The sequence below is a fragment of the Quercus lobata genome, chromosome 3 (genome assembly GCF_001633185.2).
Source record: "Quercus lobata isolate SW786 chromosome 3, ValleyOak3.0 Primary Assembly, whole genome shotgun sequence".
In the NCBI taxonomy this organism is placed as follows: Eukaryota; Viridiplantae; Streptophyta; class Magnoliopsida; order Fagales; family Fagaceae; genus Quercus; species Quercus lobata.
Window position 1 is genome coordinate 72,124,206 of NC_044906.1, and position 17,042 is coordinate 72,141,247.

General features: G+C 36.3%; 2 protein-coding genes across 2 annotated transcripts; both read left to right on the forward strand.

Moving 5' to 3' along the window:
• Positions 1-11,142: 11,142 nt before the first annotated feature.
• LOC115981411 lies at positions 11,143-11,523 on the forward strand. Its single transcript, XM_031103546.1, has one exon. The coding sequence runs from the start codon at positions 11,143-11,145 to the stop codon at positions 11,521-11,523; it is 381 nt and encodes a 126-aa protein (XP_030959406.1).
• Positions 11,524-14,615: 3,092 nt separating this feature from the next.
• LOC115981412 (uncharacterized mitochondrial protein AtMg00310-like) lies at positions 14,616-16,437 on the forward strand. Its single transcript, XM_031103547.1, has 2 exons — positions 14,616-14,932; positions 16,353-16,437. The coding sequence occupies exons 1-2, from the start codon at positions 14,616-14,618 to the stop codon at positions 16,435-16,437; spliced, it is 402 nt and encodes a 133-aa protein (XP_030959407.1).
• The last annotated feature ends 605 nt before the right edge of the window (positions 16,438-17,042 follow it).

Genomic DNA, 17,042 nt, shown 5'->3' on the forward strand with positions numbered 1-17,042 from the left:
TGTATTTGCATCCTTTGTTAGGCCTGACACATCAAGGGATTTAAGAAACATGATACCTCTAGGACAATACACTAAAAAATTAATGATTGGAGCTCTTTTTTGATTTGTCCACCCATCTGACATAATTGAACACCCATAAACTTTCCAATCATTTTTCACATCTAAGAGATAATCATTCATTTCACCAATATGTTTTTGTAATAAAGGCCCCCTCAAGTCATGATAAGAAGGTCCCTTAAAACCAGGCCCAATAGCTGCTACACTATCTAAAGCTTCTTGATAGTACACAGAGTGAGCGGCATGGAAAGGTATATTAGCATAGTACCACCATCTTGCAAAATTCATTCTTGCCTTCTCAACCATTTGCTTTGAGGCCAAAGAAGACCTTATGGATGGTTGAGAACCAGGTTTTGTTCTTGGAGCAAAATAGGATTTAATGTTTGACTTTTCTCCAACTTTTTCTTTTCCCTTGGTGTTATAATTACTAACTGATGAATGACTCTTTGAACCCCCTCTCTCATTATCATTATTACCTTCATCATGATGATGATCATCCTCCTCCTCCTCCTCTACATCATAGGGATTTGCAATTTCTTTATTCATTCTTCTTTTTTTCTATTTACTTTTCTTTAAATCTTCAATCAACTGTTTCATTTGCCATTTTACATCTTCAGATACTTTTTTACATGCTTCAACATCACCCGGAATCCCAGCTAAATGATACTTGAGCCTAGTAATTCCTCCCCCCCTTATCATTTTACAACAAAAAGTACATTGGGTGTTATTTCTTGCATCCGGCACAGCACGACCATAAGCCCATGCTGGATCCTCGGATCTTACAGCTGGGCCAGATGCTACACTTGACTGACTTTCAGTCATAATTCATACTGCATATATACCATCAATTATTTGTTAATAACTCTAGTTACCTTTTTATTAATAGTCATACTAAGTTGTAAATTACTAACCCAATATTTGAAGCTAACCAAAATCAAGAATGAAACAACAATATATATCAATTCATGAACACAGAACCAACACAATAATCAATTTTGCTATCAATTCATAAACACAGTAATCAAGTTTTTATTTATCATATTCCACATGAAATATAATTCCACACAGAAAAAATTAAGACAAAATGTTACCTGAGACCAAAATCAAGAATGAAAGAACAATATATATCAATTCATGAACACAGAACCAACACAATAATCAATTTTGCTATCAATTCATAAACACAGTAATCAAGTTTTTATTTATCATATTCCACATGAAATATAATTCCACACAGAAAAAATTAAGACAAAATGTTACCTGAGAGTGGCCGAGAGAGTGAGAGACAGAGCAGCGGAGAGTGAGAGACAGAGCAGCGGAGGGTGAGAGACGGAGCAGCGGCGGCGAGTGACGAAGCGAGAGACAGAGCAGCGGCGGCGAGTGACGGAGTGAGAGACAGAGCAGCGACGGCAAGTGAGAGACAGAGCAGTGGCGAGTGAGAAACAGAGCAGCGGAGGGTGACAGACAGAGCAACGGAGCTGCCGAGAGAGTGAGAGATAGATTGGCCGAGAGAGTGAGAGAACAAAGTAGCTGAGAGAGAGCGTGAGAGAGAAAGAAAGAAAGAAAAAGGCCTGTGCAGGAACTGGGTAGTGCTAGGGTTTTAGAATTAGGATTTAACAAAATTACGATCTTGCCCTTGAAAATGTCAAAATTAACAAAATAGGCCTTTTTATGTTTCGGTCTGGTATTCAAATACTGGTCGGTACAGCCGGCGGTACGAGGCCGGTACGGCCGGTATTTTTACCGGTACGAAACATAGGGGTCAACCGTACCGGATTGTCGGCCGGTACGGTATATTCCGGCCGGTACGGTACGGTATATTCCGGCCGGTACGGTACGGAATTGACAACATTGGTTTCTATACATTATATAGACCTTTCTTTACCATCTGGGCTTTACACTTGTTGATCATCCAAGCCTCCACTTAAGCACCCATCCCATTAGACACCTTTTTCAATCATTTGTGAGTTGAGGTGGCCAAGGCAACATTGTTTAGGGGTTTTCTCCACATTAATGGGCTAGGAAGGTAGTTGTAGTGCATTCAATGTGGTGGTGGCAGCTTTTGCTAAGATATTTTGTGTTTCCACCCTTTTCACATATTTAGGGGATGGGTTTCAGTGGCTTAGACGTACCTCTACTCCGGGTTTTCAATGTCTGAGGAGGAATTCCTCCTCGGACCTTTTTTCTTTGTCTCCCGTGATAAGGCTTAAAACGTGGATAGCTGAGCCACGTTGCCTCCTCGAACGGGCCCAAGGCCCAACTCATTATTTTGGGTCGTAGCCCTCACAATATGCATTCTATGAAATTATTAATAAGTTTATTTTTCTTTTTCTAGATAGAAAACATACATTTTAATTTCAATATTAACAATATATAAACAAAAGAAAAGTCACAAAATAATTATTTTTCAATGCATTTTAAATAGGTCATGTATGGACACGTTTTGCAGCCCAAACCCAAGATGTATGAGATCTTGGCCCAGTGAGCCCAGTATAATAAATTTGTAGAGAGTGGGTCAAAGAACTAGACCATAATGAATTTGACAACAGCTAGTATGGATTTAAAAGATGATCAAGCAAGAACAAGGAAAATAGAGCTGAATAAATTCACTATCCGAGGAAATATTTTGTCATGCAAATCAATAACAGTTGGGTACCAATAGAATTTTGATTGCTACAGTATTCTTTATCTATTTTTCTGATCCTTTCCTCATGGAGGGTCTCTTACATTATATAACTCCCTTTAGACTATCTTGATCCTACACTTATTGGTCATTTAAGCCCTTATTTGAGTACCTGTCCCATTAGACACCCTCTTTGGCTTTTTGTGAGTTATGGTAGCCAAAGTAGCACTGTTCAGAGGTCTTCTCCACATAAATGTGGCCAAAAAAGTAGCTGTCGTGCATTCAATGCGGTTGTAATAGCTTTCCCTTAGATATTTTTGAGTTCCCCTCCTTCTCGTATGTTCATGATGCACATTCTTATCACTGGAGCTTCATGGAAGGTCACTCTGATCATTGGAATACATATTTAAGCTGTACTTATCATATTCGAGGAGATATTTCTCCTCGGACAGTCTTCCCATTTGTATTTTGCTCATCCTGAGCTTGAATTATCCATTACCATTTGTTCCTCCTCGGACCACTAACGCTCTCGACCAAGGCCCAAGACCCAATATATGATTTGGGCCCTTAATCCTACAGGTCATTTATCAAAATGGAGTTTGGCTTTATTTTATATCTTGGAAATAATCTTTAATAGATTTTATACTAAATTTGCACTAATTTTCCTTTCAATATATAAAATCAAATAGTCCTTTTATTTATTTTTAATTTTAATATTGAACACTTATCTAGTTATCTTTTATTTACTCTTTCAGATTTTATTATTTTCTTTGTATTCTAATTTCTAAACATCATGTATTAGTCATGAATTCACTTTATTATCTGTTATTGCTCTTAAATTGATATATAATTAATATTATATAAAAAATAAATACTTAAAAATATTTAAGTATCACAAGGTACAAACACCAACCAAGTCCAAGCAATGTTTGAACTTGTCATCTGGAACCAGTTTCGTCAACATATCAGTGCAATATTCTCTGAAATGTGAACCTTCTTAAAAAAATTTCTTCAATAACAATCGACTCTCTTATCTTGTGCGTACTCTCTTATCTTGTGGAACCTCACAGCAACATGTTTTTTCCTCACATGATAAACCTCATTCTTTGCTAAATAAATGGCACTCTAACTGCCACAATGCAACTGAATTCCTCTTTGATTCAAACTAAACTCTATGACTAGCCCTTTCAACCACCATGCTTCCTTTGCAACTTCACTTGTAGCAATTTATTCAAGTTCAGTAGTAGATATGGCTATTGGTAATGCATGTGGATCTCCAAAATATAGGCCCGCCTAACAATGTGAAAATATAACCAGTAGTAGACTTACTGTCACCCGCATTACGTGTATAATTTGCATCCACATACCCTACCACTAAATTATCACCTTGTTGCGGGGCAAACAAGATCTCATGTTCTAAAATATCTTTCAAGTATCTAAATATCCACTTCACTATAACCAAGATCTCATGTTTATTGTATAATATGAATCCATAAATAAAAGGTCAATGCCTTATTTTAAACACAAAAATTTTAGAGAGAATTGGAGAAAAAATAATGGAACAAAAGAAGATACTCTAGTGGGTTATAGGTTTTGTCCCAGATAAAGAATTGGTGATAATATAAATTTCGTTTTGAAGAATGTTATTAATTTTTGGTTTCCTCCACTATTTCAGATTGATAAAGAATAATAAAGGACATGTTACATAAAATACCAATTATTTGTTTGTATAATGATCCTTATCTAATTACTCGAATCATGTGAAGCAACATACAATTGTCACTTACACTCACACATAAGATAAGAGTTTTTCTCATATTTATTGACATGAAGTTAGTATGTTAATTGTTATCCTCTTTATCTCTTTAATAATTATTATTTTAAATTAAATTTTGAAAAATTGTGTCAAAATAAATTGAGAACTTGATGACTACATATTATATTAAGCACTTGTGTTATAACAAATCCAATATACGGTTTATATAATAGAGAATACTTGACTAACCCTAGACTAACCATAGACTAAAAGAGTTAATATTTTTGTTTTACAAGTACATGGACCTACAATTAGTTTGGGACATTGGGGCCATAATATATCTTAATGAGTCTAACAAAATTGTTGGAAAAAGATGTAGTCCACAGAGTTAAATAGGTGATAGTAATTGCATAGACATTTTTGATAGGGTTGAAAACAAAAGAATTGGAGTACTCAAAAAGACTTATATTACAAGAAAAACCATAACTCACTCATCGATAGTATCAAGTTGAAATACCACCGCTGGCACTGAATTTTGCATGAGCTTAGTCTTGACAAGTTATCACTACAACACTCAACGATATATACTAATTAACAAGTTCAAATCTTATATCCTATCTTTTTTGCTCCACTATATACTCCACCAATAAAAACATGTCACATTTCCACTTATTTAATTAAATTTTATGATTGTGACTTATTCCTATTTCAACAACCTAAAATTAAATAAAATAAAACCCAACACCTCTACCCCACCACCACCTTTGCCAGCACCAGCCACCGATACCATTGATATCACCGGTCAAGGCCAACCTACATCGCCTATATTAATTCTTTGTTTTCACCATATGCCTCGTTTAGAGCTAATTTGTCGTTGCAGAAGATGAGTTCTATCAAGGAGAAGCAAGGGAGAGGGAGGTCTAATTGATGCATATTAAGGAAAGTTCCAAAATTGACACACCTTGAATATCACTCATGAAAAGGGTATTTGGTGATTGTTCTGCTGATGATGAATATAATAACGCTAAGATTTTATTAAGCAAAAGAGAGATACCCATTGTGGTTGAACGAGAGAGATCAAATCCAATCATAAAGAAGGGCATTTCATCATCTGGGCTGTGAGAGAAGCAACAAATGCGTATTTGGAGACGGAAGACTAATATTGGACTCCTTCTCTAATTTCCTTTTTTTTCTTTTTATATCCTTTTTAGAAAATTTATATATATATATATATATATTTCAATATTAGAACCTTCTTGACATACTATTCATATATTTCTTTATGGGGTAATATAATTTTTTGGTCTCTAAATTTTATTAAAAATTTGTATTTCTTCTCTAAACTTTAAAAAGTTCATTTTTATCCTAAACTTTGTAAAAGATTTTTTTAAATAGTTTGGAGAGAGAAATAGGGATGAATTTTTTTTTTCAATAGTTTAAGGATGAAAAAAAAACTTTTAGTAAAACATTTTCAATAATTTAGAGACAAAAAAAAAAAAAAAAAAAAATCACTAGTTTGAGAATGAAAAATGAACTTTTTAAAGTTTAGGAATTAAAACTTTTGATAAAATTTAAGAACTAAAATAATATCTGTGGGACCAAAGAATTCGACGACCCTGGCCTACTTTATACCAAGCCCAAGGCCCGTGCCGGGGAGGGAAAAATGCCTGAGGACGTACAAAGAAAGCCCAAATGGCCTAGAGATGTTGCCGAGAACAATCCTGTCCTCGGCACTCCAGACCCCAGAAGAAAAGAACGGTATGCCATCAAAGGCAGCTTCCCAGAGCGCCCCTAGAAGAAAGGACGAGTATAGAAGGACACATACAGGGGTATGGTGTAAGAGCAATTCAAGGAAAAGTTGTCACCTCCACATTGAATGCACCCAACTAAAGTTTTGGCCGCATTAATGAAGAAAGGACCCCTGAACAGTGCGGCCTTAGTTGCCGCAACTCACAGAGGGTTTGAAAAGGTGGCTAATGGGACGAGTACTCGAGTAATGACCTGCACGATCAACAGATGGAGGGTCAAGATCGATTGGAAAGAAGTATATAATGTGAGAGACCCTCCAAGAAGTGAGGATCATGGAAAAAGAGGAGGAGGAGAGAGAAAGGAGAAAACTGTGGTAGTCTGCATGATCTTGAAAACCACTGTAACCTAGTACTAAAAGAAGAAGAAGAAGAAGAATACAAAGCTCCTCGAACGAAACGCCCGAGGACAAAGTTCCATACTTTAACCCATCTCTTTATTGCTCAGCCCGCATCTAATCGTGTCTAGTGATTGTGGTTCAGACTAAGGCCTAGTTCTTAAACCCATTCTCTAAAAATTTACTGTATTGGGCTAGTTGGGCTTGAGACCTTTCGTCTAATAGAAGGAGCGCTCAAACCCACCCCCTACAGTATCTTACCAAAAGATGATCATTATATGTAAATATAATTTTATGTTATAGAGGTAAGAATTAAGAAGAATTAATTGATTTTTCCAAAGCTATAATTAAGAAATTTAATTAGATAAGGATTTTTTTAAAATGAATAAATAATTAAAATTAGTCTAGATGTGACCCATAAACCATATCACGATCTATCGATCAATAAGTTAAAAGCATACTACATACAAGCTATAATCTAATTAATTGAAAAATCTAAACCCTATTTAATAATGGGGAATTAATAAATTTACATATTATTTTTCTCATTTTTTTCAGATGATGGAATGACAAATATAATAATAATAATAATAATAATATGTGAAGGTGAGAGAAAGTCAAATTAGAATTCTCAATTAAACTTCTAATTTTGCCTCATGTGTCTAGATTTATGCGTGACCACGCCATAATTATCTTTTAAATTCAAAATTAGATTTCAATTGTGAGCTAAATTTTTGCCATGTGTCCCAAATGTGGGGATCACTATAAATATCTATCAAAGTATTCATTGTGAATGAATAATTTTCATTCAATGAATGAAATTTTTTAGTCATCTGCTTTAATCCCAATACAATATCTATGGCCAAGATGAATAAAATGCAGCTACATCCCCTTCACTCTCTCTTTCAATATTTGATTGGAGAGAATGGAAAAGTTTCTAGCAATGAGTATAAAAAATCTAAAGTTTGAGATTGATTTGTTTGGATCATTTGATTTTAGTTTTTAATTTTGCTTTGTTGAGTTGTTGAGAGAGAAAGAGAAATTTTTTTTGTTTGTGTGTGAGAGAAAGAAAGATGTATAGTTGACGAGTCGGAGTGAAATTTGAACTAGAAAGTTGGAGAAAATGGAAATTACCTATGTAGATGACCCTTAATATGAACCAAGTTTAGTGTAGCAGGTAAATGTTCCATACCATTTGAATGATAAAATGCCTTTGATAGAAGTGAGAATTAGAAGAGGCAAAAGTGAATGGTTTTTAAAGTGGATAGACCAGAAAGGAGAAGTTAGTTAAGTTATTTTCCGGTTAATTCTAATTAAGGGTGTGTTTGATTCAATGGAAAATGTTTTCGCGGGAATATTGGAGTAAGGAATATTTCGGCGAACTAGCTCAGCAACACCGACAAAGATCTACTTCCACACTCATCTTCACCAATCTTAATCAAGGTCTGAACCTTTCAATACCCTAATCTCTGATTGAATATTGCGCATTGCTTTTGTTGTTGTATTTGTTTTTATTGATTGAATGTGTCAATTAGGGTTCGGTTTTGGTGTATGATTTAGGGTTCAATTTTGGTGAATATAGGCTTTTGGTGTATGATAGCACCTAACCCTACCTTTGCAATTTCACCATTTTATAGTAAAACTTTCTCCTCGACATTACCTATGGATAAGATAGAAAAATTGGATTACAAACATAGATTACAAAAAACAATATAATTAGGAAATTAAAAAGCCTATTTGTTACTAAATTATGTATTAAAGATGATCAAAATTTCATACTGTGGCTGTATTTGAAGAATGCAAGGAGTTATTAATCTTTGGTTTCCTCCACTATTTCAAAGTGATAAAGGATGTCTTCTTTTGTTAATAGAGAAAGATAGTATGAACAAATTTTGCGTAAAATATCAATTATTATGAATAAATGTTATATAAAATGCCAAATATTTGTTTGTATAATGATCCTTATCTAAGACTTGAATCATGTGATGCAACATACAATTGTCATTCACACTCACACAAGATAATAATTTTTTTGATTAACTAAATTGTATTTATTGACATGAAGTTAGTATGCTAATTGTTATCCTCTTTATATCTTTAATTATTTTTTTAATGAAATTTTAAAAATGTGTGTCTAAATAAATTGAGAAAAATAAGCTAACAAATAAGTTATTATCCTAATCACACATGTTATAAGCAAAAGTTTTCTTTAAAAAATAATATTTATTTAATAGTCTTTTATTACAAAAACTTCATAATTCTAGATTTCTAGGATTATAATAATATTTAAAAAGTTTCACAAATATTCAAAATTAATTAAACATGTTTTAAACCCTTTATAAATTAAATTGTTGGAAGAAGATGTTGTTCACAAGGTTGAAGAGGTGATAGTAATTCCAGTGATATTTTTGATAGGATCGAAAACAAAAGAATTGGAGTACTCAAAAAGACTTATGTTATGTTATGAGAAGAACCATAACTCGATCGTGATCCATCAACAATATCAAGTTCAACTACCACCACTGGCACTGAATCTTGCATGAGCTTAGCCTTGACAAGTCATCAATACAACAAACAAAGATATATACTTATAATTAACCATCGCTAATTTCCTTCTTTCTTTTTCTTTCCTTTTAAAAAAACCTGTTAGCGGAGCCAAGATTTCAGTTTAGAGGGGGCAAGATTGAAAAAAAATAATACTAAAAACAAAAGTAATCTAAAAATATTAATAGATAATAAAAACAAAATAAATAGAGAATTGTAACTACACGTATATATTTCATATTATTAAAACAAAGAAAAAAAAAATGATCAATCATAGTTACTAACAATCAAAGTGAGAAATTAATTTAAATACATAAAATTTAGACATAATTTGATTGCTTAAAATAAATTAAAAAAATAAATCAATCTACAAAAGTTAACTATGGAACCTATTAATTGAATTTTCATACAAAAATAACTTTTTCATAATAAATTTTACGATTGTTAAAATAGAGGATTGTGACTTGTGAAGGAAATAAAGTAGTGGGTTCATTAATATAAGTTGTTCACCCTTTACAATTAACTATTTTCATAATTGTGAAATTTATTGTGAAAAATGTTATTTATATAGCATTATAATTATAATAAGAAAAGAAAAGAAAAACTAGAATAGGAAAGAAAAGTACTGTAAATAGCAAAATGGATGGGACAAGATCAAGACTACTTGAAATAAATACTACTTAAGAATAGTAAAATAGGTGAAAGTGTGATGGCAAGAGAGAATTGAGGAGCATATTTTTCTTTTCTTTCTTTCAGGTGTCAGGGCTGTTTCATAATGGTAGGAGTGCTTTTTCCACTTTTTTTCACTGACAGAGAACAAACTACTTAAATACACATCGTATAGCAGGTACCAAGGCATTTTTTAGAGGAGTCAGGGGGGGGCAGTTGCCCCCTCTCACCCCCCCTTGGCTCCGCCCCTGCTAGAATATTAGAACCTTCTTGACTTACTATACGTTCGTATGTTTCTTTCATGCATGAAATATTATTTTAGTCCATAAATCTTGCCAAAAGTTTGTTTTTCTTTCTAACCTAATTTTTTTTTTTTTTTTTCATCTTTGAACTTTGTAAAATGTTTATTTTAATAGTTCGGAGAGAAAAATAGGGATGAAAAAAAATTTTCAATAGTTTAGGGACAAAAAAAAAATTTCAATAGTTTGAGGATAAAAAATGAATTTTTTAAAATTTAAGGATGAAAAAAAAATGTTTAGTAGAGTTTAGGGCCCAAAATAATATTTTTCTATTCTTTCTTAATTTTTATGTGTCTCAAATCTTCTTAGGGTGCGTTTGGATACAGCTGAAAACTGAAAACTGAAACTGAAAACTGAAAAACACTGTAGCGAAATAATTTTTAAATGTGTGAATAGTATCGTGGGACCCATTTTTAATGAAAAAGTTGCTGAAAAGTGAAATTTGTGGGTCCGTGAACAGTATACGATGTGCTATGATTGGTCCAAAAAATTTTGAAAAGTCAAAGTTTGCGGCTACTGTTCATTGAACAGTGCATGAACAGTAGCCGCAACACCCAAAACGCGTGAGAAAAAAAAAAAAAAATGGAAAAACGCAAACGCAGGATTGGGCAGAAAACGCCCAATCCAAACGCACTCTTAGATAGAAATTATATGTTTTCTTCTCAAAGGAATTTTATACATATATAGGATATTTATTCTTCTTTTTCTATCTAAAAGACGAGCACATTATGTTGCTGTAATTATAATTTTACTTTATAAAGGTAAGAATTATGAAGAATTGATTGATTTCTGTAGCTATAATTAAGAAATTGAATTAGATATGGGTTTTCTTTATAAAAAAAAAAATGACTGGATGTGACCCGTAAACCATGTGACGATATGTCAATCTGTAAGTTAAAACATACTATGTACAAGCTAGAAGCTTATTAATTGAAATACTCTCATTCCATATGAGCTTCTTCCTCCCTTGGCTAGGTCTGAGGGTATAGGTTTCTAACTTCTACATTACTGCCAAGTGATTGCACTCAAGGTCTCACGCCATTGGGAGGCAATGGCAGAAGAAGTGATCAATTGCTTAGAGAACATGAAGTTGATAGCGGATGAAGAAGTTACGATAACCATCTCTGATGAAGGTCGACGATTGGAGATCGAAAGTTGCACTCTGAGTTTGATTGGTAAGTTTCTTACGTGCAAACCTTTTAACAAGAAGGCGGCGAAAAATACACTTAGGAGAGCTTGGGGACTGGAAGATAAGGTGCAAATAGTTGAAGTGGGCACTAATCTCTTCCAATTCAAATTCAACATAGAGTTTGAATTGGAAAGAATCCTAAGAGGTGGTCCCTGGTCATTTGATAACCAGTTGCTCATGCTCATACGGTGGAAAAAAGGGATGAAAGCGGAAAATGTCCAACTTGAGCATGCTACACTTTAGGTTCAGATTTAGGGTGCTCCCTTTGATATGGTGTCTTCCCAAGTAGCCACGGAAGTGGGTGGTAGGCTGGGTAAAGTAATGGAGGTCGAGAAAAGAAAAAAGCAGGAAGACTCCAACTATTTTATGCGAGTCAAGGTGGCAATACCAATATCTAAGCCTCTTCGACATGGTGGATTCTTAGTAGGATCTAATGGTGAACGGTCGTGGGTAACATCCAAATACGAGCATCTTCTTATATTTTGTCACTACTGCGGGCTATTGGAGCACTATCTGCGACATTGTGCTAACCATTTTTCTACAATAAAGAGTGGAGAAGAGGTAGACTACCAATATGGAGACTGGCTTAAAGCCCAAGGAGGAAGAACCTCATCACCGGTGAAAACGGCATCCAGAAAAGAAGGCCGAGACGGGGGAAGGTCAGGGATTCAGGCTAACAAGTCAGTTCAGTGGATCGGCGGCGGAGGAAGGGTCAAATGAAAACCCTAGGGCGACTGAGAGGTGGGTAGAAATTAATGCCCGAGATTCTGGGGAGGTTACGGATATTACATTACAAAAACCGGTGATTAATGCAATAACGGTAACAACGAAGGAAACAACTGGAGGGGTTCAAGGGGAATTAAATAACAAAATGGAGGAAAAATCAGGCTCAATGACAGCACATGAAACCGATGTTATTAAAGCGGGAGTCACGCATGAAGAAGTTTCAGAGGAGGTAACTACGATGGACTCCGCGGATACTAACATGCAGGTTGGGCCTCACGTGCCAAAGCCCAAATCAACTTGGGTTAGGTTAAATCGTAAGGCATATGGGCCAGGGGAAAAAGAGTAAAAGACAGTGGACAAAACAAAATCTGTGTTGAGGAAGAGAAGTGTTACGGAGATGGAAAACAGAGGCAGCCACACAGGTTCTGATGCACAGTCTGGGAAGAGAGGAAAGATGGATACTTGTGACAAAGATGAAGTAGAGATATCAGCGGGGGTGGAGGGTCACCCTTGCCGGAAGCAATGAAACTTTTAAGTTGGAACTGCCAAGGGTTTGGGAACCTTTGGATAGTTCGAGGCCTACGCAAACTAGTGAGAGATCAAGCTCCCAAGGTGTGTTTTTTGATGGAAACAAGATTAGACAAGGAGGGTTTTGATGGATTATATGGAGACTTACCATTCCCTAACTGATTTATTGTAAAGTATCCGGATTCAGGGGGTGGTTTAGCACTAATTTGGAAGAATGAAGTGCATCTAGATGTAGTAAACTATACAAAATACCATATATTGGCCAAGATTGTTGAAGAGAACGGATTCATGTGGTTCTTATCGGGGTTTTATGGATGGCTGGAGGCAAGTGAGAAGCATAAGTCTTAGGCACTTCTTAGGCACCTTAGGCAGATTGTTGATGGCCCGTGGGTGAGTATAGGGGATTTTAACGCAATACTTAAGTCCACTGAGAAGTTAAGCAAGAGGCCTCCACAACACAACCAAATGGATGCATTCCGTGAGGCTCTGGATCATTGCCAATTAGAAGACTTGGGATTTCGGGGATACCAATATACATGGAATAATAAAAGACCCGGGGATGTGAACACCAGACAGAGATTGGATCGAGCCACGACTACATCGGATTGGAGAATGAAGTTTCTGAGTAGCATTGTAACCCACTTATCAACTCATGCCTCAGACCACTTGCCCATTCTTTTGCATGTCCTAAGCTCAAAGCATGTTCAAGGCCGAAGGAGATTTCATTTTGAGGAGTTGTGGCTTTTGCATGAGGAATGTGAGAACGTGATTAAGAGTGCATGGGAAGGAGGTGGGACCGACCCATTTACGTTGGAATTGCTAAGGCAAAAATTGGCTGATTGTGCAGCGGACTTACATGCATGGGGCTCCTCCAAAACATAACCCCAGTTTGAGGAAATAAAAAAGCTTCAGAAGCAGATTAAGCAGTTAAATGCGATGGAGTTGATTGAGGACAACAAAGCGGAGTTTTTGGTGGCAAGTAAAAACCTTGATACTTTATTGCTTAAGGAAGAGATTTATTGGGCACAAAGGTCCATAATTCCTTGGCTGAAACATGGAGACAAGAATACAAGATTTTTCCATTCAATGGTATGAATGCTCTTTTCTACCATAAATTTTGGCATGTTGTTGGTGACATGGTGGTTAATGCAGTATTAGATTTTTTAAATTCTGGTCACATAGTGCCTGAAATAAACACTACATACATTGTCCTTATCCCTAAGATTAAATCCCCTGAAAAAATGTCTGATTTCAGACCCATTAGTCTTTGTAATGTCATATATAAAATTATCTCCAAAGTCTTTGCCAATAGATTAAAACAAATCCTACCCAATATAATATCCCCAACACAAAGTGCTTTTGTCCCGGGCCGTTTGATAACTGATAATGTACTGGTAGCGTATGAGACACTACACACTATGCATGGTAGGAAAAAAGGGAGGAAGGGTTCCCTTGCGCTTAAACTGGATGTTAGTAAGGCATATGACCAAGTGGAATGGAGTTTTTTAAAGGGGATTATGATTAGGATGGGTTTTCCTAAAGTATGGGTGGATAGAGTTATGTGTTGTGTCACTACACCTACTTATTCTGTTCTTATAAATGGGAAAACATATAGTAACATCACTCCAACTAGGGGACTCCGTCAAGGAGACCCCCTTTCACCTTATCTTTTTCTGTTGTGTACAGAATGATTCACATCATTGCTTCTTAAAGCTGAAATGGAGAGACGAATACAAGGTGTATCCATTTGTAGAGAGGCCCCAAGAATCACCAATTTATTGTTTGCAGATGACTCACTGATTTTTTGTCAAACTAAACAATGTGAGGTTTAGGTGATTTCTGAGATCTTGTAGGTGTATGCTAAGGCATTTGGACAATGTATCAATTTGGAGAAATCTACGGTGTTTTTTAGTAGCAACACACCATCAGATCAGAAGGATTGGATTAAGGAGTCTTTGGGAGTGAAGGAGGTGGACCGGTTTGAGTCTTATTTAGGCTTGCCTACGTTGGTGGGGTGAGCAAAATATCATTCATTCCTTAAGGATAGAGTATGGAAAAAGCTCCAAGGGTGGAAGCGTAAGATGCTCTCTAAAGCTGGAAAGGAGGTGTTGATAAAGGCAGTGGCTCAATCTATTCCCACATACTCCATGGGGGTATTTCAATTACCCAAGAAGCTTTGTGAGGAACTTGATGCAATGTGCGTGAAATTCTGGTGGGGACAGGTAGGGGAGGAGTGGAAAATCCATTGGAAGAGTTGGAACAAGCTGACCGAAGCTAAGAAGGTAGAAGGGATGGGTTTTCAGGATCTAGCCCCTTTCAATCTAGCCATGTTGGCAAAGCAGGGATGGAGGCTAATACAGCAGCAAGATTCTTTGATGTTCAAATGCTTCAAAGCCAGGTATTTTCCACGGAGTCATTTTTTGGATGCCTCTGCCTCACCTAACCGTTCATTTGTCTAGAGGAGCATAACAGCAACTATCCCAATCCTAAGATTTGGTTGCTGTTGGAGGGTTGGAGATGGATAAAAAATTAGAGTTTACATGGAAGAGTGGATACCGAATCATCCAACAAATGGAGTATTGAACCAGATGAGGGGGGTGGAGAGCGACTAGTATGTATCGGACCTTATAATACAGGAACAAAGAGTATGGAACTGTGAAGTCATAAAGGCATATTTCCATGGTAATGATGCAGATGCTATTCTCAGAATCCTTCTAAGTCATAGACAAACATTAGATGTAATTATTTTGTTACATACTGTTAAATATTAGCATTGATACACCATGTTGAATATGCTAGTATGGATGCGGAAGCGAAAGCATAAAGTATAGAATATAGTAACACATAAGAGTTACGTGGTTCAGCCTAACGGCCTACATCCACGGAGGAAACCCTAAAGGGTTACATTAATAATATATTAGAGTGTAGTACAAATCCTGTGTTACAATGAATTATAACATGTGTATATATAGTAGACTAAACCCTAGACTAATAGACTTCTAGTACAAGTAGGAGACTTGACTTGCACACAAAGTAGAATTAGGCTTGGGCCTATGCTAATAGGCTAATATATCTCTAACACCCCCTCTCAAACTCAAGATGGAAGCTTGATGAAATCTTGAGATTTGATAAGGTTGAGAAGATCCCTTGAATGAAGTTTGGCATAGAAAACCATGGCCACAGAAAGGTGGCTCTGATACCATGTTAAATATTAGCATTGATACACCATGTTGAATATGCTAGTATGGATGTGGAAGCGAAAGCATAAAGTATAGAATATAGTAACACATAAGAGTTACGTGGTTCAGCCTAACGGCCTACATCCACGGAGGAAACCCTAAAGGGTTACATTAATAATATATTAGAGTGTAGTACAAATCCTGTGTTACAATGAATCATAACATGTGTATATATAGTAGACTAAACCCTAGACTAATAGACTTCTAGTACAAGTAGGAGACTTGACTTGCACACAAAGTAGAATTAGGCTTGGGCCTATGCTAATGGGCTAATATATCTCTAACACATACAAAGAAAGGTATCTATTCGGTTAAGTCGAGCTATCACGTGGCGAGACAACTCCAAAAAATCAATTAGTGGGCAGAAACATCAACAGGTCCGATCGGAGCTTATGTGTGGACAAAACTATGGAATTTTAATGTGCCTAACAAAATTAAAGTGTTTGGGTGGCGTGCATGCCAGAATATTTTGCCAACCCAGGGCTAACCTTAGGCAATGGAAGATTATTGAAGAGGACGGTTGCATCCTCTGTTCACATGAGTTAGAAACAAGGGTTCATGCACTGTGGAACTGTGCAGTTGCAAAGGATGTTTGGGTGGGCAGTTTGGTTCGGTTGCAGAAAAGGAGTTCAAACCATCAAGATGTACTTCAGTTATTCCATGAGTTGCTGGTTTGACTGTCCAAATCAGAGTTTGAACTATTCCTGGTTAAGGCTTGGCTGATTTGGAACCAAAGGAACTCGGTAACTTACGGGGGAAAGATTAGAGACCCGAGATGGCTGAATAAAAGAGCGTTGGACTACCTCACTGAGTTCCAACAATCCCAGGTCTAGCTGCAAGCTCAACTGCCACGTTCAAGAGTGAATGTGTGGTATGCCTCGCTGGAACCAGCCTACAAGCTTAATTTTGACGCTGCAATATTCAAGGAGTTGAAGGGCTCGGGGTTTGGAGCTATAATACGAAATGGGTAGGGAGAGGTAATGGCAGCTTTGTCCATTAGAAGGCCACTAGTTGAGGATAATGAGGAGGTAGAAACACTAGCTTGTAGACGTGCGATGGAGTTTGCCATTGACGCGAGATTTTCAGAGTTGGTTATCGAAGGTGATAATGCAACGGTTATAGCTTCCCTCTCGCATCCTGGGAATAACATGTCTCAGCTTGGCCATATAGTTTAGGATATCCAGTGGCTTTCAACTGGACTTAGATGGGTTTGCTTTAGTCATGTAAATCGGGGTGCTAACTCTGTGGCACACTTGTTAGCTAGACACG